The following is a 22,581-nucleotide window of genomic DNA, read 5'->3' on the forward strand; positions in this document are numbered from 1 at the left end:
TATATATATATATATATATATATATATATATATATGCATGGATGTTGATTTGGCTACAAGATTTTATAAAGAGATTTTCACCATTGTCTTTAACATTATGATTCCTTTTATATATATATATATTATATATGCATGGACGTTGATTTGGCTTCAAGATTTTATAAAGAGATTTTCACCATTGTCTTTTAACATTATGATTCCTTTTCAAATTATTATGATTAATATAATATAATATAATATGTGAACTAAGCGTAAAGAGAAGAAAATTTCATCAAATTTTTCTTTTGCTTTCACGGAATAAAATATGCTCATTCTTTTTTCCAACCCCACCAAACATTATATTCCTGTCTAATAATTAATTGATTTATTAGATATAAAATTTAATTTATGTCGAGTGCTGGAATAATAATATTAATTTTTATGAATGAAATAATAAATAAAGAAATAAAATTGAATTTAGGAGAAAGTCCACGTGGAAATTAGGGATTGGTAAGAAATAGTAGTAATAATCGAAATTATAAAGAGTTGTCGTGCAAGTTAATAATTTCCAATATATACCTTTCCTTTGAATTGTGAAATTACTGTTTTGGGTAATTCATAATTCACTCCTCACCTACGTATACTATATTTCTGTTAACTAATAATTATATTAATATGTGTATAATTAGCAAAATATAATGAAAAATGTTACCCAAAATATCAAAAACATTTTGCTAATTAAATAATATATGGATTCACATCTACGTTTAGAATCTTCCCTTTTTCTCCTTTTTAATTTCAATTTCATCACCAACTTTTATATATATATATATATTTACACGACAAGTTTATTTGCCATGAACACAAATTTGTATGCTGATGATCAAAGGTGTTTGTGGGTTGGATTGAAAAATTCCTATAATTAAACCACTGAAAAAATAAATGCATTTTGTCGACAAATGCAGTAATTATGATCACTCTTGTAAGAGTCCAGATCTACTGCTAGTAGATATTGTCCTCTTTGGGTTTTTCGGTTCAGGCTTCTCCTCAAGGCTTTAAAACTCGTCTACTTCCTTATAAATGGTGTTTTGTTCTCCTCCCCAACTAATGTGGGACATCACACTGTTATTAAGATGTGATTGTATCCATCATTTACACGCATGTTGGAAACAATATAACATTAATATATGTAGTAGGTGTGCTAATAATATTTTTATCATAGTCATGGACCACGTTAAACATTTTAATGGATGAATTATTTTATTTTTATAAAGGAATGACCACTTTATATATTATTTATTTTTGCATTTGTGTTGTTGTAATAATGTGGAAGCAAAGTTAGGAAATAGGAATAGGAAAATTAAAGGGAAAGTAATAAAATAAAATAAAAATTGAATAATTTATTTATTTATTTATTGGAAATTGTGAAGGATATGAAATGAAGTAAATAGTGTGTTGCATTGTGCTTTAAGAAGTGGCATTCTCCCCCCCCACACTGGAGATGGGCCCTACACTATTTTTTTAAAAATAATAAATAACTATTATCATTAAATAAACCTATTTTAAAATTTAAATTATTTCATTTTTTTTAAAATTATATTACTTTCTTTACTATTTTTTTTATTTTTAATTTGGCTTTAATTGTTTTTATAAAAATATGAGAATTCCAAAACCACTCTGATTATTTATTTATTTAAAAATTGTGTTTAATTTCTTATCCTTTCTTAAATTTATATATTTTTAATAAAATATGTAAAAATTACTTTTTTAAAACTCAATTTCTTAAATATAAAAAATCAGAAACTATATTATTATACAACGTAATCTACGTAACTTTTGATTTTATGTTTAATTAAGTCATTAAAATTTTAATTTTGTATGATTTATTGTCATTTTTTAAGTTCGGTAACTTATTTTCTATAAAATTAATTCAAACTTTAGTGGTTGTATTAAATATAAAGTTTCGTTTTTTTTTTCTTTAATAAGATTTTGATTTTTAAATTGGTAAAATAAATTAAGAACTTCTCTTTGTTTAAGAATTTTATGTTAATTTAAGTTAAAATTTATAATTTAACTTTTATTATAAAGAAAAATAAATAACAAAATTAATCAGATTAATTAAATTACGGACTTTTAAAATAATAATTAACATCATGAGAAAATTAAAAAGGATGATTTGGTCGGTAAAAAACCAAAATGATGGCGATGATGGCATTGGATACGTTGTTTATTATTGGCAACAGCGGTTGTGTGTCACAGTTGTGAGTTTATATGCTTAATTTTATCCATGTATGTTCATTCCAGGTTGTTCGTAAAAATAAATGAAAATTTTCACAAAAATAAAAATTATGATAGAGATAGAGACCGAAACAGAAAATGCTTTCCGTCCTCGACCTATGGGTGGGTCAATGAAAAGTGTAGTGTAGGTAGCTAAGACCAAATTAAACTAGTTCATCATTGTTCAAGGGTCACGTGTGTCTCCTTCCCAGCAAACCATCTCCATTTCTATCCATTATTGCCTTTTCTTTTGCTTAAATTCTTCCCCAATCTTTTTTTTTTTTTTAAATAAGGTAGTCCCGATCCTTTCAAATATATAACCAACGATCCCATTTACATTTTAGTATGCATGTATTAGCGTAACTTCATATAAAATCAATGAGACATTCTCGGGAGTGACTCGCTCCTATTCTAGTCTAGATTGTCTATCGATGAAAATTTATAGATTGTACTAGCAGATATTGTTTTCTTTAGACATTTCCTCAAAGTCTTTTACACGTGTCGGTCAGGGAGGGTTTTTACACCCTTATAAATAAATGTTTCATTCTCCTCTTCAAATCGACGTAAGATCTCACAACCAACCTATTTGATAAGTGGATCTTCTTGCACGTTTAGTAATGTTTTAATTAATTGAATTGGTACGAAAACGACCCAATCTTCCTTCTTTTTACTTTTCAATCTCCAAACTTCAACTATAAAACCTAAAGATCTCTCCCACCCTCCACACCCCAACAATCATAAACCCCAAAACACCCAAAAGAAAAAAGAAGTCTCCATTGCAGAGGCAGCCATGGTGTCTGAAAAGCTTCACCAATGGAAGGAGAGGAAGGTTTGTGTAATAGGAGCAGGCCCTTCAGGGCTAGTGGCAGCCAGAGAGCTAAGGAAAGAAGGCCACAAAGTTGTTGTCTTTGAGCAAAACCATGACATTGGTGGCCAATGGCTCTACGACCCACATGTCCAAAACGAACATCCTTTAGGAAAATCATCCAATTTCCTTAATGTTCATAGCAGTGTTTATGCCTCTTTAAGGATCGCTTCACCCAGAGAAATCATGGGGTTTTCTGATTTTCCATTTCTTGTCAAGAAAGGGCGTGACACTAGAAGATATCCTGGCCATAAAGAGCTGTTCTTGTATTTGAAGGACTTTTGTGATTGGTTTGGATTGAGAGAGCTCATAAGATTCAATACCAGAGTTGAATATGTGGGAATGTTGGATTATTCTGATGATGTTCATGTTCATGTTCATAATCATCATGATCATGTTGGAAAAGAGATTAAATGGGTTGTCAGAAGCAGAGATAAAACAGGGGATGATTATGATAAGATATTAGTTGAACAAGTTTTTGATGCTGTTGTTCTTGCTAATGGACATTATTCTCATCCAAGATTGCCCAACATTAAAGGCATGGACAAATGGAAGAGAAAGCAAATTCATAGCCATGTTTATCGCGTTCCCGAGCCGTTTCGTGACGAGGTAAATCGAACTACGAGTATCATTAAGTCTCGTTTGATAACGATTTCGTAAGAAATGACTGTGTTTTTATGTGTTTGTAGGTAGTAGTGGTGGTGGGAAGCTCTCAAAGTGGGCAGGACATATCGCTAGAGCTAGTGGAAGTGGCAAAAGAAACTCATATAAGCACAAGATCAATGGATACCATCACTGAAGGTTTATCCAAAGTCATCAAAAAACATCAAAACTTGCATCTTCAACCACAGGTTCGTCTTGGTTTTGGTTTGATTGATCTTAAAAGTTCGGTTTTGCCACTCATATTTATGTTTTTTTGAGCTTGCTTGCAGATTGAATCTCTCGAAGATGATGGTCGGGTGCTGTTCGTTGATGGGTCCTCCATCGTTGCTGATACCATTCTTTATTGCACTGGGTACTATACATATCATTCTTTTCGATATTACAAGTTTAGTCCATTAACTTTCAAGTTTGTGTCTAATATGTCCGTAGAAACCATTTTTTAACATATTTTCGGGTCGGTTTGTAGGTATTCATACTCATTTCCGTTTCTTGACACCAAAGGAATAGTTGTTGTGGATGATGATCGAGTGGGTCCGTTGTACGAGCATACCTTTCCCCCATCCTTGGCTCCCTCGCTTTCGTTTATTGGCATTCCAAGAAAGGTATAGCTTTCATACGATGTCACATTGACTTCTTGTTACGTAATTAATCAAAATCGTGCGTAAATATTCCGACATCGTTATGTTTTTTTTACGAACAATTATGATGTTTGGTAAGCTAAAAAATGGGATATTTAGACGTAGGAATGAACTTTTTAAAAGGGCAAAAAATTGGGTGTGAAGTAATATGATTGTTGTTGTGCTGCAGCTCATTGGCTTCCCTTTCTTTGAATCACAAGCAATATGGATAGCTCAACTGCTGTCTGGGAAAAGGACATTGCCATCATGGGATGATATGATGCAATCCATCAAAGAGTTTTATCACTCAAGGGATGTTGCTGGCATTCCTAAACATAATACCCATGATTTAGCTGATTTCGAGGTACCACGTTTTTGTTAGATATCGATTGATCGAACTATATCTAGTTTAAATCTTTGACCAAAAAGGCTCTTTATGTTGTAGTATTGTGATAAGTACGGCGATAATGTTGGATATCCGCATTTGGAGGAATGGAGGAAGAAACTGTGCTTATCGTCTCTTATAAATTACTTTACCGACCTCGAAACGTTCCGTGATTCGTGGGACGACGATGAGGATCTTCAAGTGGCGTTTCAAAGTTCTCATTTCGCTCAAGTTTGTCCTCAATAAACAGAAACTATTTATCATGTAAGAGCTTCAAGAATCAATTCTACTTTCATTTTTGTTGTTCAAATTGTAGTATCCAAATTAAAGACTCAGATCAGTTTCCATAGTGTATGAGATCACTTCATTTATTAAAAGTATGACTATACTTGTCCTACAACGATCTTTCGATTACAAGCTCGATATCTCTGTCCCCGACGACGACGAGTAATATTTCCCCAAAGTAGAACCTTGCTACTGTTTACTTGATCCATGATTGACCCTAAGACAGTTTCTGTAAGTTTTGAAGATGAGTTACATAACCGTCTCTTCCCTCGAGTCCATGTCGTTCTACCTAGAGAATTTGCAACTTCTATCACACCTCCTATTGCTTGAATGTCTTCTTTAACCTCGTACCTCGACAAAGTTGCAAGACTTGGAAGAATTTCTGTCTGAAAATTCTTGCACGGACTCCGCCTCACACGGCTCTTCCCGAGTTGACATGAAGACGAAGAAACATGTTTTACCGCTGCCTCGTCGTGGTTACTTACTATCAAAGAACACTCTTCCACTTTTGTTTCTTTCAACTTCAATGTCATGATCTCAAAGTCATCCATGGAATTTGGTGAAAGCTCCTTTGAGTCATTAGCATCCTTATTGTTCAAGGCTATTTCAGCAAACCAGGATAAAGATTCACATGAAGCTGGAACATACTGACAGCTGATGTTTTTCTGACAATTTTGAGCCGCCAATGATGAAATAGACATCAAACGTTCTGCTGCAATCGCGACGAGATCCTCCAATGGTTCGCCATCATCTCGAATGGAGTTTAGAAAATTTGATCCAACTTGGTCATCAAACTCTCCTGTAATTGAATGTTTCATTTCAGTGGAGCAACAAGGTGTTGCTAAACATTCTTCATTTATGCCCACATTGAGGTCGATTCGACCTTTGATCCAATTTGCAGAAGCCTCGAATGAGCGACGAGATTCTCCTTTTACGCTCTCGGACTTGGTGCCATTACTGAAGCTTATCTCAAGAGGGCTGCTTACACTATCAGACCCAATTCTAGATATCAAGTTCTTAACGCTAGAGCGATCGTCTTCAGCAAGCATAGCGTTTTCTATCAACATTTTGGAACTCTCAGCATCCAAAATATGGTGTTCTTTAGGATCTTGTGCAGATTTTGTCAAAGATGTAGTGGATGATGACAGACTTGAACTTGCAATATCTTTGTCTTGCTCTGAGTAAACAAGAAAGTTTGAATTGGCTTTGCCATAGAGCTCATGGAAAAGGATCTCCCTGTGGCCAGTAGCCTCGTTTAAACCGACATATCCAAAACCCGATTCTTCCTCAAAGTTCAGAGGATCGTTTAAATCAACCGAGACCTTAGTTTTCTCTAATAATGAGGCATTCAAATCATACTTGGCAAGAAAAGGTGTTCTATCACTAATGTGAACAATCTCAGGTATTCTCTTCAGATCACAGCTCGATATTTCAGGCCTTTCGGTCAATTCATCTTTTACGTTCGAGTGTTTGCTGTCAGTTGGAAGTTCAAGATCAAACATCACTTTTCCCAAAATCTTTCTCTTAGATTCCGAAACGTAAGTATTCGTTGAACAACTTCCATTCAGAACGGAGTCAGAATCTGTTTGAAAGTTCTTCCCTAGACATGAAAGTAACGACGTCTTTTCTTCACCGAAAATAGATGATTGATTATACACAGGGAAGTTACGTGCATCTTGAGCACACAACGCAGAGACCCGAGCTGTCGTAACGCGAACATCATGCTTACATGATTCCCTCTTCATCTCAGATATAAACTCCCTTTGTCGTCTATAAAGGCGATGAAGTTGGAAAAGCTGGACAGTTGATTCATATTTCAGATGATTTTCTAAGCTTAAAACTACGAATATTAAACGTATCGGATTTTTAACAAAGCAAACCATTGCAAAGATATTGTAACACATAGTTCCATAATGATTCAGAGCCAAAAAAACATATATATATATGCATACCAAGGACATACCTGATCCCTAAAAACCAATTCTTGCTTAATCATTATCTGCTTCAACGCTTCTCGGCCACAATCGACATACAGACCCGCTGACAACGGTGATAAGAAACCATTGGAGCTATGTCGACCGTTCACCATTTGATCCTCACTGATTTGTGGCCATACACAGCTACCAACAACTCCTTTACGATCCCGACTGAAATAAGAGTTCGGATAGTTGCTCGAACCCTGCATATTTGCTCCAATACAAAGAAGTTCCATAAATAACTACAAAGGCTTCACTGGATTTCTGGAAAGAAAAGCAGCCAAAAATTGATTGGTAACTGGTAGAAACATGCTAAAACTTAGCATATGTTTACAGTATTAGTAGGTTTCTTACATTATATCTTTGAGTTTTGATTAACCCAAGCTAAAGATTTCTAAATTGCAACCATTTATCAGTGAACCCATGTGGAATAAGGATTGAATTCTACTCTTAATCAGTGAAGCTACCTCAGGCAGAGTTTCTTGCCAAAAGCTAAACCCAATCTACACAAAATTTCACATTGAGGCGACACCGTTCAGTTCATCTATGAGTATAATACTCATCTATGAGTTTAAATAATACTCATCTTGAGTGTTCAAACTTTAAGAGCCTGAATATCAAACACAAGAAACCAGATAAAAAAAACTCCACCCAGAACATCTTGCAGTTAACAGAAAAGAACATGAGTTGAATGTATGAAGTTGCTAGGAAATTTCATGACAAATGAGAAGAAAGGTGAACCATGTCCAGCACAAACAAAATTAACAACTCAGAAAACAAAATCAAGGCATTGGGACAATCGAGAAGCCAAACAACATGATTCAGAAGCGAAGAGACAAAGATATCGCAATCATTCATAATTCCACAACAAAAATTGAATCGACAGAACCCACAAAAATTAAGGAATACCCACATCCCATAAAGAAAATTGAATCAAGAAGGGAAGAACAGAACAAACCCAAGTGAAAAAACGAAGTGGAATGAATCATCGGGGTTCGCAGGAAGGAAGGGGAAGTAAAAAGAAGAAATGAGGGGAAAGTGGCGGTGGGGATTGAAAGGAATGAATCAGAGGCGGAAAGCGGATAAAATCAGGAATTTATAGTAAGAAATTGAAATGAGAAGAACAAAACTTCCATTGCAAGGGACACATTTATCTTCTCCTCTCCCAATCTTTCCTTCTCTAATTTATGTTCCACTCGATTTTTTTCATTACTCCAAATATCTTAAAATACTTATTTATACAAAATTAATTAATTAATTAAAAAAAATTTCTGAACGAGTCACATATTTTTAGTTCGACAATATGTGATCATGATCGGAATTAAACTTTTAATTTTTTTGGTCAAAAAGTTATAATGTCATTATTAATTGAATGATATTAAACTGTCAACTCAAACGTCAATTTGTATGTCAATAATATTATAAATTTAAATTTAGAATTCAATATTATTTTGCACATATTGTCGAACGCAAATAACCATGATGCTACTTATACAAAAATCTAAGTCATCGTTATTTTTTCTTCCATGAGCTAGTTTAAAAGTTGAAAAGTTAAACTTTTGATTCTTGGTCGAAGAACATATCTGTCTAATCAGTTGAATTATATTCAAGATAGTCATTGTTTGTAACCTTCGACAAAACAATAAAAACAAAAATCACTCTTTAAAATTTAAAATTTAGACGAGAAAATAAGATTAAGAACTAGAAATATTAGATATCCATACGAACGTAGATAAAATGAGGCATAATATGAGAGATGGGTAACGTTGAAGTTTAGTTTAGGGTTGAATTTGTTGTTGGTGAGGAGTGAGAGGGTACTTAGTGGCATTCTTAAGGATCTTGGAAAGGGCAGCTCGGCCAAGATCAACCCCACACACATCCGCAAGACGAACCAAGTAGAGTAGCACGTCCGAGAGCTCCTCCCCCAACCGCTCCTTGTCGGCGGCGGACCAGTTGGGAAGCCCCCTCGCCACCTCAATAACCAATTACGATACCAAAAAGAGTATGTTTGAAATGACTTACTAATGCGAGGAGGAGGTTTCTTGGACCGTGATACTTATCCCAACCTCTAACTCGAGCAAATTCCGCTACCCTCTCGCTAAGTTCTCTAAGAGGAACGTCTTTGTTCGTCTTCTCCATTTACTTGTCCATCTCTTGTCCTCGTTTGCTTCCTCAATTTAAAGACCAAACCACGAGGAAATGGGTTATTGATGTGATTGATGATGGTTTCTTTTTTTTTTTTTTTTTCTTCGTGTTTGAGGTTTATGGGTATCTAATAGTCTTGAATCAGATTAGGGTTTGAGAGTGTTCTTGATAATAAGAGTTAGAACGATTTAAAAGAATTGAAGTTACTATTTGTACTCTCTTCGATAACGCAATCATAAAAATTTCAAAGTTAAATATGTTTTACTTGAAACCATTAATGTTCGGTGACTTCTTAAGATTTTTTTTTCTAAAAAATAATTGAGTGAGAACAAAACATGCTGAAAGAACCGATGAAGTCAGGTTTTTGAAATTTTGGTGGTCGGAGATGACGAAATGCTAAAAAAAAAGATAGTTAAGGATTGTCATGTCCAGCTTCATATTGAGGTTACAACAAGGACATATCTAAGGCCCCAACGGCCATATAATTATTTAAATAACAAGGACAATAATTCATTTAAATAATTATCTTACGTCATTTTTTTTTTTCTTCCAACATTTTAATACAATTCGGATAATATTTATTGCGAATAAAAAATAATTTGAATTTAAGAAGAGAGAATTGGGTTGGATTATGATTTGAATTAAATTAAATTGGGTTGTGAAGTTTATTCGGATTATATTTCCAAACAACATAACAAGCCTAATGAAAGGCCAAACTCGTGGTGCATTTGGCGTCGACAAGCGAGGTGAGCTTCAAGGACTCGGAAAGAAATTGAGTTCGATTTGAAGGAATGAAGACCAAAATTGTGGTGTGGATCAAAGTCACCGCCGTCGCCGGAATCAAGAAATCGTGACCAAATTCGCCTTCACCTTTCTGTTTGCCAATCATTTTTGGGCTTACAACGGTGGACCATAAACAAATGGGCCTTATGAATCCTAAGAGCGGTTATCGATAAAGTTGTCTTGTGTCATGGTCATGTTTGTCCAAAGCGTGTTGCTTGTGGCCGCATGATGGATGTGAGAATGTACGATCGTTCACCAAAATCATGTCATGTACTATAAGGTAATATGACTAGTTGTCACTTTTTCCTACCTAGATTATATGTTATCAAAATCGTTGTTGTTGCCTAATCTCTTTTAGCTTATAACATTGCTTTCTTTCAAATTGTTTTCGGCGTATTTCCTCGAGCTCATATTTTCTAAAATATTTCTCATAAACGTAAATCGAGATTCGAGCATATGCCTGACATTATCAGCAAAATTATGAATATTAGGGAGATGATTGAAAAGGGACATTAATTGAAAATTGTGGGTAAAATTGATTGCCAAATGGCCCTATATGCAATTACCTAACTTTAAAAGCCCATTTATTCAAATGTTTATTAATTTTTTGGCCTTTTGATCCCTTTAGAATTAATAAATTTACAATAGTGGGTGTTGAATTGGAGGTCCATTAAATGGTGCATAAGGTTAGACTTCTATAAAAATTAAAATTAAAATTAAAAAAAAAATGTTTAATTGAATTATTTGTCTAATATAACAATAGTACATGAGTTGGATTTGACTGAAATTTTTCGAACAACTTAAATAGAATTCACAACCCAAACCTCTATTTCAAGATCGGTTCTCACATTATTTTTTTTTTTTAATCATAACTAAAATTTCATAAAACTAAAATATCAAATATTCACAAGTTAAAACATATGACTAACATTAGTTACAAACGTCAAATATTTTGAATTTTAAAGGTAGGGTAGGGTTAAGCTGTCATTCACGTTCTCGAATTGAATGAGTTGATCAGATAAAAAAAATGTCAAATCCGTGAATTAATTAATTAAAAAAAAAAAAATTGCGAGTTTTGTCAAATTCTTGAACCATTTCAACCCCTTTAATCTAATATGACTCTAAATTTTAGGAAGAACCATTTTCATTTGACACGAACACTAAAATAATTAATATGATTAATACTAAAATAACACGTAAATAGTATTAAATAATACTTTTTTATTTATTTTGTATGACAATGGTTTAAGTAGAAGTACTTTTGAAAACAAATGAAAATGATATAATTAATTAAAGAAATGTGATTAATAGTGACAGGTGATTTTTATAAGCCTAGAAATGAGGAGTGTTGACCAATGAATTAATTAAATTAATAAAACTCTAATTTATGTGATTAATAAAGTAGTTGGAAAGTGAGTAGACTGGCCCAACCGCGTATGACTTGTGTCTTATTTATAATATTAAACAAATCATGGATCTCCCAAATAAATTAATTCAGTACCTACCTTACCATCTTTCTTATAAACTATAAACAAAGTTCTAAATTATATTCTTCATTCATGTGACTGCATATGTTAATAAAGCTGATTCATACCCAAATTTGTTATATTCAATTAATGCTCGATTTGTATGATCCCAATCAAGAAGAGGTATTAATGCTAAAATCATGTCTATACATGTCATAGACATTGTTAGTTCTCTCTAACCCTTAGACATTGTAGTTTAAGTGAGCTACTTCATGACATATAACTAAGATGACATGACCCTTTCAGAGATTGATTATATTATTCGACTAATTGAGTTCTCTATCAAACAAGCTTAAGTAAATTGAATACAAGAACTCTCGTAAACGCTTTGGAAAGAGAGTGAAGTGGAAGCATCATTAGGTCTGAAGAACAGACATCACACGCAGACTTCATAAACCCTAAAACCCTAAAAGGGAAACATCAATCAAACCCACACCCATCTTTCTTATTCTAAATATTATCATTCATATGAACCTCTTTTCTTCTTCTTCTTTTGGGGCATTCATCACAATGTTGGGAACCCAATTATTACCACCAAAACCCATGTGGGTAATTTTGGGTTAAATCATCATTACATTATTTCTTTTTAAAAGGGAAGGTCAACCATATCAAAATGTGATTAATGTAAACCAAATTCATGAATATTAATGGATTAATTAGTAATCAAACCTTATTATTTGACTTAAAGTCAATGTACCCCATGCATGCCATGTGAAATAATGAATCTAGGGTTGGTTGTACCAACTATAACATTTTTTTTTGGGGTTAATTTAATCTCTATTTAATAACGAGAATTTAATGTATTAAAAGAAAAAAAAAATTATAATCTATACTTTTATATACCGACGTCGATATTAGTCTTCATCTTCTGCAACATGACCATGTTACCTATTTGTCTTGAATTTCTACTTCTATGAATGAAGACTAATTCAAATAGTTTACTCGAGATTGTTTTTTTCTTTTTTTTGAAATATTATTCAATTTAAATTTTTCGAGGAGCCAAACGAAGTCTTAGGGACAATTTGGAGTTGGAAAAAGAATGTAATAAAATAAATTTGTTGACCATAATTTTCATTAATGAAAATAGTATAATGTTGAATTTTCAAATTTTGACTAATATATAATATTTCTAGAGAATAATATCTGAGATCTAGACCAATATTTAATGCAACTGGTTACACTTGGTATTTTTATAAATAAAAAAAAAAAAATTATAGACTAATTTAATTTGGAAAATAAAAGAAAGTTGATTTGTTTTGTAATTAGGCATAAAATAGTGATTTAGGTATGGTTTTTATAATTATGAAATGTTATTATTGTGGAAATTGAAAGCAGATTGAGCATATGATATAAAATAAATGAATAAATAAAAACTATAATATATACTTTTCCATGTTGGGAATGATATGGAAATAAAAGTAAGGACCCAAATTAAAGAATAAATCAACCATTAATTTTATTGCACAAAAGCAGAGGCATGCATGCCAATAGTGTGGGGCCCAATAAAGTCAATCCTGTGGGCCCACCGCCTCATCTCAAAAGTACCAAACAAAAACAATTAAATAAAGTGAATTATAATTGTTTTTTTACTTTTGTTTTTCTTTTTTCCTTTTTGAAAAATTACAATAAAAATAAAAATAAAAATCACTCGATTAAACAAATTATTTATGAGTAATTAAGTGATTATAAGTGTAAGTTTTTTTAAATTAAAATAATTATTTCATTACAACTCTCCCAATAATGTAACTATATGTTAAATCTGGTGAGAACAAAATTTATAAATAAATGGGTGATTTATGAATTTTCTATTTCTATGAGTTTAATTATAACAATTTTGTACGTGTAAAAGACTCATAATAACGTGTTAAGAGGGTTAGGAGTGATTTTTAGTATTTTTTTCAATTCTTTTTGTTATCAATCAAAATAAACTTTATTCCTTCCCGTACTCCATGGCCTATTCTTCACGTTGATTTGAAAGCTTGTTTTTACCTAATAAAAAACATGATTTAAAATTTTAAAATGTTTAAAATTTCCATTTTAGAATGATATTAATTAATAGGTACTCGATTGTCACGTTAAAAAAAGTATTTATATTTTTTAAATAATATAAGAAACAATTATAAAAATTAGAATTTACTCGCGAGACTAATAAAGCTCGTGTGTGTTATATATATATATATATATATATAGTTTTCTAACAATATGAAATTTTATCAAAAAAAAATTAGGAGTTGAATAATAATAAATAAATGAGAATATAGAGTTAAAATTGGACGTAGATGACGTCAATTTGACGTTATTACCAAAGATAGTAAATTCAGTAATTGTTGATTATAAATTTTAAACAAGTACTTAATTAAATGAGTAATTATTATTTATGGGATCTTGATCTAATAATTTGAAGTGAGTTTCGAGACTAATTGGGATTTGGGATCCCATTCATTCAACACAAATTAATTGCCATTTATTCAAAATAACAATATATATATATTATAAGCTGGAGTCTAAATTAATCTAAAATTATATTAGGAGAAAATTTGCTTTACTTTAAGTAAAGTGACAAAATTAGTACTTTATAATATTATATATTTTTTAAAAATAACTGTGTCTAATAAAGGTCCAATTGTATACTTAAAATATATTCAAACTTTTGAATTTTTATTTTATTTTTTATTTAATACGTTTATTTCGATCTTGACTTAAAAAATGATCATCTTATTATTGATAATATTAAAATTTATTTGATACGATTTTAATGTTTAAAAATACACTTAATTTTTTTAAAAAACTTAAAAAAGACCTTTAAATTTTATAAAAACTTAAAAAACACGTTAAAATTTTAAAAATAAATTTATGATTAGTATCATATTTAAAAAAATACTTATAAACTTTCGAAATTAACATTAAAAAATTTGGAATAATCTTTAGAGTGTGTATAAACGATTTTTGTCCATATATCGACCATAAGAATTTGTTTAATTTTTTATTATTTAAAAATAAGAGATGTTAATGCTAATTTTAAAATTTTATGTTTGATTAAAAGTTTTAAAATTTAAAATTATTTTTAAAATATTGTTGAAATTTTTTTATTAATTTAATTTTAAAAAAATAAATATTAATAATTTAATCAATTTTTATTTTTAAAAACCTCTATTTTGAAAGAAAAAGAAAAGAAAAAGAAAAGAGGTAGACAAACAACGAATTTTCGGGGGGCATAAATGGAAAAATCAGAGATTGAAAATCTCAAAGCCGGGTGAGAGAGAGAAAGGGGGGAAAATATTTTAATTTTTTATTATTTTTAATAAAAAAGACAGGTACTTAGTCAACAACTACCCTAAACCAAAACCCGATCCAACGCGCCAAGCTGACAACCACGCGCTACGTGGTTGGATTAAACAAAATGGGCCTCGTTCCCATTTGGCGGTCACATACACGCTATGCTTGAGAGAAGAAGGTTTCTGGAAAGTGGGAATTGCGAGTCCAATTAAAAAAAAAATGGAAGACCAAAGCAATAAAGGAACAAAAGCAGAGAATAAACAGAGGCTGCCCGAAACTCTGCCCATCCCGGTTTGTTTCACACTTCTTTTCGTCGTTTTGGTTGGTTCACAAATTTAGACTTCAGACAAAAAAAAAAAAAAAACCAAACCGCTTTTTTTAATAATTTTTTTAAAAATTTAATTTCAAGAAATTATATATTTATTATTGAGCTATGCTTAAATTAATTCGATTAATTACTTTTAGATTTAAATATTATTTTGATTAATATGAAATTGAAAAGGGCGATTACTCGAGTGTTGGAAAGAAAGTTGGATGGGGTTAGAATAAGGGGGAAATTTATGGAAGGTGTTGATTTTGTTGCTCAATTTTTCATTATTTACTGATGATGTTGGAGCAGTGGGTATTCACCTTTCCGTTGATTTCGCGGTGTTTAGCCTATGGAGCCTCTCTTTAATGCCTTCTTCTTCTTCTTCTTCTTCTATTCACCATCTTCCGCAATCGCCGCACTGTGGATCCAAAACACTCACTGATACACCGTAAACACAAATCCACATTCCAAATTTCTAAACCGAACTTCCCTCATTTTTTCCTTTCTGGGTTATTAATGGTTGAGTAGTTACAGTGATCCGCCATGGGGTGTGTCAACACGAAGCATGCCGTGTCCGTTACGCCTGCATTCGATCACTCCGGTGTGTTTCGGGACAATGAATCCACGGCGATCGGCAACTCGGGTCGGAGCCGACTTGGGTTTGGGGAGATTGACAAGGGTTCGAAGCCGAAGTCCAAGACGAGGACGAAAGGGTCCAGTGACTTTAATGGGGTTGCGAGCGAGTTCGGTGAGTCGGGTCGAGCGAGTTCTAATGGCGGTGGGAATGATACTTTGAGCTTCCGAATCGGGAATTTTAATAAGTATATGGAAAGTGAGCAAGTGGCGGCGGGATGGCCTGCTTGGCTCTGCGCCGTCGCCGGTGAAGCCATTCAGGGCTGGGTTCCACTCCGCTCTGATGCCTATGAAAAATTGGAGAAGGTTCTTAGTTCTTAGTCCTTTTCACGCCCTTTAATCTCTGTTTTGCTCTGTTAATCATATCAAATCCATTGAGTGTTTATGAACTGATAATTAGATCCCACCAAAATTGAAATCTATCACTATGAACAAACTTCTCTGTATTTGTTATTTAATCTTTACTGTTGACATTTCTGTACCTCATATTATGTTTGTTGAAGTTGCTGTGTTTCTAGAAAGTTGTTGTTGGTCAAGATGGACTAAGTTCTGTCTCCTTATTGTTGTTGAATCTTAATAGATTGGACAAGGTACATATAGTACTGTATTCCGAGCACGTGAACTCGAGACAGGAAGGATAGTCGCTTTAAAGAAGGTCCGTTTCGATAATTTCGAGCCCGAAAGTGTTCGGTTTATGGCACGAGAGATCATGATTCTCCGCAGGCTTGATCACCCCAATATCATCAAATTGGAGGGCTTAATCACGTCTCGTTTATCGTGTAGCATTTACCTTGTGTTCGAGTACATGGATCATGACATTACTGGACTCTTGTCTTGCCCCGACATCACTTTTAGTGAATCACAGGTATGCTTGATTGCAGTTTCACATCAAGTTTATGTTATGTTATGCTATGCTATATTGTTATTATAAAGCTTATATCTTAGGGAGTTGAAGTCGAGACAATGAATACAGTAATGAATCCGTTGCTCTTTTCGTTTTCTGTAGATTAAATGTTACATGAAACAATTGTTATCCGGGCTCGAGCATTGTCACTCACGTGGCGTAATGCATCGAGATATTAAAGGGTCTAATCTTCTAGTCAATAATGAAGGGGTATTGAAGGTGGCTGATTTTGGTTTGGCAAACTTCTGTAATTCGGGGCACCGACAACCTCTAACTAGTCGTGTTGTCACGCTATGGTATCGTCCTCCTGAACTTCTACTCGGCTCCACAGACTATAATGCATCTGTGGATCTTTGGAGCGTTGGCTGTGTTTTTGCAGAACTCCTTGTTGGGAAACCTATTCTTCAAGGAAGAACAGAGGTAATGTTTTTGTCATTGATACATTAAAATAGAAGCTGGAAGACATTTGATGTCTTTAATGATTAAATGTCTGATATGAGTGAACTGAAATGTCTTCCTTAATGAATCATGACATTCCATTTCCAATCTATTATTGATACCTTCCTCATCCTATCACAGGTTGAACAGCTACACAAGATCTTCAAGCTTTGCGGCTCTCCTCCTGATGAATACTGGAAAAAATCTAAGCTTCCACATGCCACTTTGTTCAAACCACAACATCCTTACAATAATTGTTTACGACAGACGTTCAAAGATTATCCTTCGACGACCGTGAACTTGTTAGAAACTCTTCTTTCTGTCGAACCATACAAACGCGGAGTTGCATCCTCTGCTCTCACATCTGAGGTAATAATGCTGTGGAGCAAAATGTTAAATCTTTTGCTGATATCTCAAGCTTCTGAAACTATTGCATCATAAACTTCGATTTTCATGTTTAACGTGTCGATTTGTCGGTATGGATTATACAATCAGTGTTCTTTGCAGATACTAGAACCAAATAATCAGTGTTCTTTGTCTAATGCTATATCCTTTGTGGGTTCTTTCAGTATTTCAGTACCAAACCGCATGCATGTGATCCATCAAGCATGCCAATATATCCACCAAGCAAAGAGATTGATGCAAAACAAAGAGAGGAGTCTAGAAGGTTGGTTTCTCATTCCAAATCTAATTGCTTCTTCTGATTCACTATTGTTCATCTTTAATCAAATTCATTTAACAATCTCAGGAAAAAAGGCAGTGGAAGAACCCGTGGATTAGATAGCAGACGGTTAACTCGAAAGCATCTCGGAATCAGTAAATTAGCACCAGCAGAGGTATTTCCTCTCTCTGTTTCTATTTATTTTGTAACGACCCAAGCCTACTGCTAGCAGATATTATCCTCTTTGGGCTTTTCCCTTCGGGGTTACCCTCAAGGCTTTTAAAATGCATCTGCTAGGGAGAGGTTTCCACACCCTTATAAAGGGTATTTCATTCTCCTCCCTAACCAATGTGGGATCTCACATACTGTAAGGAAGTTCTCATACGTCCACTTAAAATGTTGTACAGGACTTATCGGTTTCAGCTCGAGATTTGCATAAGATTAGTATTAATGCTCAAAATCTTAAAGAAGAGAAGGTTATCAAAGGTGGTGAGGTGAAAAAGGTTTCAAATGATAAATTGGAAGAGTCTATGCATGTAAAGAATGCATCCCAAGGAGACATTCCTTTCTCTGGCCCCCTACAAGTTTCTACATCAAGTGGCTTTGCGTGGGCAAGACGACGAAGAGACGAAGCGTCTATTAGATCGCATTCGAGATCGATTTCACGAGGACACGTAATTAATGGGCTGGATCATTCTGCTATATTGCATTCAAGAAGCAATGTGGACTCTAAGTTTCATGAAAAGGGAGACATGTTGTCCATCAGCTGTTCAAGTTCGAAGGGACGTGAATCAAACGAGAGATCCAAGGTTGTGATACGGAATCAATGGGGCAAGTTTGAGCGTCCCGATTCGTTTGATGCTTCGGATGAGTACCATTCGCAGGATTTTTCAGTGGCACTTTACTTGCAAGATGAAATGGAAGCTAAGAGGAGTAATCTGGTAAGTATAAGATGATTAACGCTAGCCCTCCTTTGATTGATGTGTGCCATTGTCTTAAAAAGTTTGCAAGGGTTGTTCTACTATATAAACCTCCATGACTTGATGTTGTGACAGAGTTATCAGGACCAAGTGGACAAAGTTGAATACTCTGGGCCCTTGTTATCTCAATCGAGCCGAGTGGATGAACTCCTAGACAGACACGAGAGGCACATCCGACAGACAGTTCGAAGATCGTGGTTCCAAAGAGGTACATTACATTTTACCTCAATTCAGCATTTTCTCTTGATATGTTTGCCACATGATCTTAAACACAAAGTTGAAATAAGTTCGCAGCGCCTTCGTTTCGAGCTCGTTTGTCTTTCTGTCTGCAGTCCTTATGTTTGCCATGTGTTTGCTTTTACATTCTTCTCAGAATCATCTGTTCTCACACCTGTAGGTAAAAATTGATTAGTAATCAGTTTTGTATTAGAAGAAAGCACCCAGAGAAGAGATCTTCTAAGGTTGAACATGGCAATCACTCAAAAAATTTATTGATTCCTGAAGATGTCATAGCAGTAAATTCATAACCAAAGACATTGCTATTGTTCAACACAAGTACACACGTTGGAACGTCTCACGAAAGTCGAACTATTTGGATGATCAAACGAGTTCATTTCCTTCCAAACAGCCATTTTTTTCTCTTCTGTTTAGTTCCCTGAGTATTTTTTTATCCAATCCTGTAATGTATAGTCTTGTACTGATAGATGATGAGAAAGTATTATTGTAAATGTTCCTGATTCGTAAGCATGGCAGCAGCTTCTCGTTCAATAACAACACAAAATTCTACATGGGCAGTATCCTTATCTGGTGTTACTATTCTTAAATGCACTAATTTCTTCACTTCACTGCTTGCTTCCATGAAAAGAAAAGGAGGGAAATAATAGTGTTGGCAGCCATTGTTGGTTGATTGTCTGCAGATGCCTTCTTCAGTCTTATTGTTGGCAGCCATTGTGAGATGTTAGGAGGAGAACGAAGCATTCTTGACAAAGGTGTGGAAACCTCTCTCTAATAGATGTGAGGGAAAGCCCAAAGAAGACTATCTGCCAGCGATGAGCTTGAGCTGTTACAAATGATATCAAAGCCAGATATCGGGCGATATACCAGCAAGGAGGCTGAGCACTTAAGGTGGGTGAATACAAGGCGGTGTGCCAGCAAGGACGTTGGGAATTGGGGGGTCTCATATTGATTGGAGAAGAGAACGAGTGTCAGTGAGGATGCTAAGCCCCAAAGGGGGTGGATTGTGAGATCCCACATCAGTTAAGGAGGAGAATGAAACATTTTTTTATAAGGGTGTGGAAACTTCTCCTAGCATATGCGTTTTAAAAACATTGAGGGGAAATTCGAAAGAGAAAGCTCAAAGAGAATAATATCTGTTAGTGGTAGGCTTGAGCCGTTACAAATGTCTTCTTCACGTTGGAAGCAAGCATCATCACCAAATGCTACATTTTTATGTCTGTCCTCTTCTGCAATTTGTTAATGAATCATTGTCTTAGTAGAAGCGTTCAAATAGATATGGAGTTAAGACACCTAATATGCACACAAGAAAGAAGTCGAACCAAATCAGATCGAAAATCAAATCATAAACGTGTTGTTTGGCAATCAAATCGCCTCCATTGTTGGGAAGAGGCAAGGACAAAAGGGAGAGGACATTCATAATGTACAAAGTTAAGCATTTGGGTGATCAAACAAGATAAGTCCTGCTGGGTGAAGATGGGGGCAAAGGGATGTGAAGATTCAGAATAGAACAGTGGTTTTAGGATTAAGATACTGAAATTGAGGGCTCCATAATTGAAATGATATTGTAGAAAAGAAAGCAAATGGGACATTATGTTAAAAGCCAAGCTTAAGCTACACATGGATGTGCCTCTTCCTTTGTCCTCATCTTCTTTGGTAATTAGCATTCATCCTTATTACAACAACCTTCAATTCCTCTCTCACCAAATCATCATCGCTTCACAAATGCATCGAAATAATTCATTTCCGCTCGGTTGATCAATGATAGTATAAGAGATCTGTAACCCCTCAAAATTCATTACATGATGGTTTCGGCTTTCTATCTATAGTTAACATGTATCTCTTCTCTGAGTCATACTTGATGAATCACATCTGTCACCCCACATCAACTGTAACAGCTCAAGCCTACCTCTAGCAAATCAACCTCTCTTCGGGGCATAGCGTCCTCTTTGGAACACTGCCCTGTGTCCACCCTTCTTTGGAGCTCAGCGTCCTCACTGGTATATCACCTAGTGTCTGGCTCTGATACCATTTGTGACAACTCAAGTCTACCGCTAGTAGACATTGTCCGTTTGTGTTTTCTCTTTTGGGTTTCTCCTCAAGGCTTTTTTTTTAAATGCAACTGCAAGTAAAAGACTTTCATACCCTTATAAAAAAAAAAAAAAAAATGCTTCGTTCCCTTTTTCAACGGATGGATCTCTCACACAACTCTATCTTCCTTATCCGTGAACCAAAAATAGTGTATAGGTACATGCTACAGAGGCAATCACAAGTTTAGACCCTAAGTGTCAAATTTGTCATTGTCTAATAGACACCTAAACTTTCGATTTGAGTGTCTAATAAGTTCTCAAATCTTGAGTTTTAAGACTACAGATCCTTCATTTGTTCGACATTTTCTAAAATTCATGAATCTATTTAACACGAAATTAAAAGTAAACACAAAAATGAAAGTGATTCAATTCAAAATCAAGTATCATAACTTAGTTTGTTGGTTTGTTTTTGGCACCAATGATGTTGATCTATGAAGGTGGGATCCTCTTCAACCAATGTGTAATACCCATATGGGCTACATTATTGGTTTTAACAATCAAAGAGCTTCCACTAAGCTTTTGTTTGCTATGATTTCATGATATCATATGATTCCTTATGGGTAAACTTCAAACTTTTATTGATGTTCCAATGTGAATTCAACCAATATGGCCTCAATATTGACTCATATTCCTTGGTGTTTATTATTTGGATTAATTCTTTGCTACCATAATCTAAAGCATGCCCTACTTTGCAACAAACACACAACTACATAAAAACAAAAGAGATCATCATCCATTACAATAATATTATTTCAAAATTCAAAATAATTATATCAATAATCACAAAATTATTCTTTTTTTAATATGTTTTTTTTAATAATAATTAATATCTTATTTATTGAATTAGCTTCCGCTTAATTACTATTCTAACCAAGATAATAAATTTAAAATTAATCTAAAATTAGAAGCCAAGAGTATGCTTTTTTTTTTTCTTTTTCTATTTTGGATTATATGTAGGTTATTATTCATTTTTATTTGTAGATTTTAATTGTTTGTATGCATTATATATATATATATATATATATATATATTTTGTTTTCTAATATTTACGTGGGTTTCCACTAATTATAATGTAATTCACAAAAAATATAGAATATTGTTTGGAGTTGAAATAAATTTGTTTGATAATAATAATTTTTAATTTTTTAATTTAGAAATAACCCTATTTTTATATAAAATAGCCCATCTTAAAAGTTTATGGGAAAACGACAATATTAAAAAAAATAATAATAATAATTCTTATAATAATATGCCATAAATGTTCTTTTTAAAAGACAATTCTTTTAGTTCTTTTTTTTTAAAAAAAATATTTTTCTAAAAAATACTCTTAAAAAAAAAACATCATTATTTTATTTTAAAAAATATACTTAAACTTTAATTTTTTTTTTATTAATATCGGTAAAAAAAATTAAAAAATACTCGTATAATTAAAAGTAAGCATAAATTTAAAAATAATATTAACACAACTTCCATTAAAAAAAAAAACAGTTATAAGATAAAAATCGTTTATCTACGTCTTATATATCATCTCCAAACTTTTTATTTATTTTTCCT

At 33.4% G+C, this 22,581-nt stretch overlaps 3 protein-coding genes and 1 pseudogene across 8 annotated transcripts; 2 read left to right on the forward strand and 2 right to left on the reverse strand.

Moving 5' to 3' along the window:
* Window positions 1–2,971: 2,971 nt before the first annotated feature.
* LOC111789241 (flavin-containing monooxygenase FMO GS-OX-like 9) lies at window positions 2,972–5,089 on the forward strand. The gene is made up of 6 exons (XM_023669953.2): window positions 2,972–3,730; window positions 3,811–3,972; window positions 4,054–4,136; window positions 4,251–4,386; window positions 4,592–4,765; window positions 4,847–5,089. Exons 1-6 carry the CDS (start codon window positions 3,047–3,049, stop codon window positions 5,030–5,032), a joined length of 1,425 nt encoding a protein of 474 aa, XP_023525721.1. The 5' UTR covers window positions 2,972–3,046; the 3' UTR covers window positions 5,033–5,089.
* LOC111789240 (uncharacterized) lies at window positions 5,059–8,238 on the reverse strand. 5 transcript variants are annotated; one of them, XM_023669950.2, is made up of 3 exons: window positions 8,006–8,238; window positions 7,035–7,250; window positions 5,059–6,867 (listed from the first exon to the last, which is right to left on the reverse strand). In XM_023669950.2, exons 2-3 carry the CDS (start codon window positions 7,158–7,160, stop codon window positions 5,170–5,172), a joined length of 1,824 nt encoding a protein of 607 aa, XP_023525718.2. In that variant the 5' UTR covers window positions 7,161–7,250; window positions 8,006–8,238; the 3' UTR covers window positions 5,059–5,169. The 5 variants fall into 5 exon arrangements, with proteins under 5 accessions (XP_023525718.2, XP_023525715.2, XP_023525717.2 ...); XM_023669947.2 differs by having other exon boundaries at window positions 7,035–7,311; XM_023669949.2 differs by having other exon boundaries at window positions 7,035–7,311; window positions 7,961–8,238.
* Window positions 8,239–8,779: 541 nt separating this feature from the next.
* LOC111788435 (uncharacterized) lies at window positions 8,780–9,201 on the reverse strand (annotated as a pseudogene).
* Window positions 9,202–15,286: 6,085 nt separating this feature from the next.
* LOC111787689 (protein IMPAIRED IN BABA-INDUCED STERILITY 1) lies at window positions 15,287–19,491 on the forward strand. 2 transcript variants are annotated; one of them, XM_087120974.1, is made up of 9 exons: window positions 15,287–16,026; window positions 16,301–16,585; window positions 16,727–17,044; window positions 17,204–17,431; window positions 17,632–17,729; window positions 17,811–17,898; window positions 18,131–18,664; window positions 18,779–18,911; window positions 19,077–19,491. In XM_087120974.1, the coding sequence occupies exons 1-9, from the start codon at window positions 15,631–15,633 to the stop codon at window positions 19,109–19,111; spliced, it is 2,115 nt and encodes a 704-aa protein (XP_086977100.1). In that variant the 5' UTR covers window positions 15,287–15,630; the 3' UTR covers window positions 19,112–19,491. The 2 variants fall into 2 exon arrangements, with proteins under 2 accessions (XP_086977100.1, XP_023523486.2); XM_023667718.2 differs by having other exon boundaries at window positions 19,101–19,491.
* Window positions 19,492–22,581: the final 3,090 nt, after the last annotated feature.

Source organism: Cucurbita pepo, chromosome 2 (assembly GCF_057944985.1).
Source record: "Cucurbita pepo subsp. pepo isolate OVF chromosome 2, ASM5794498v1, whole genome shotgun sequence".
Classification (NCBI taxonomy): Eukaryota; Viridiplantae; Streptophyta; class Magnoliopsida; order Cucurbitales; family Cucurbitaceae; genus Cucurbita; species Cucurbita pepo.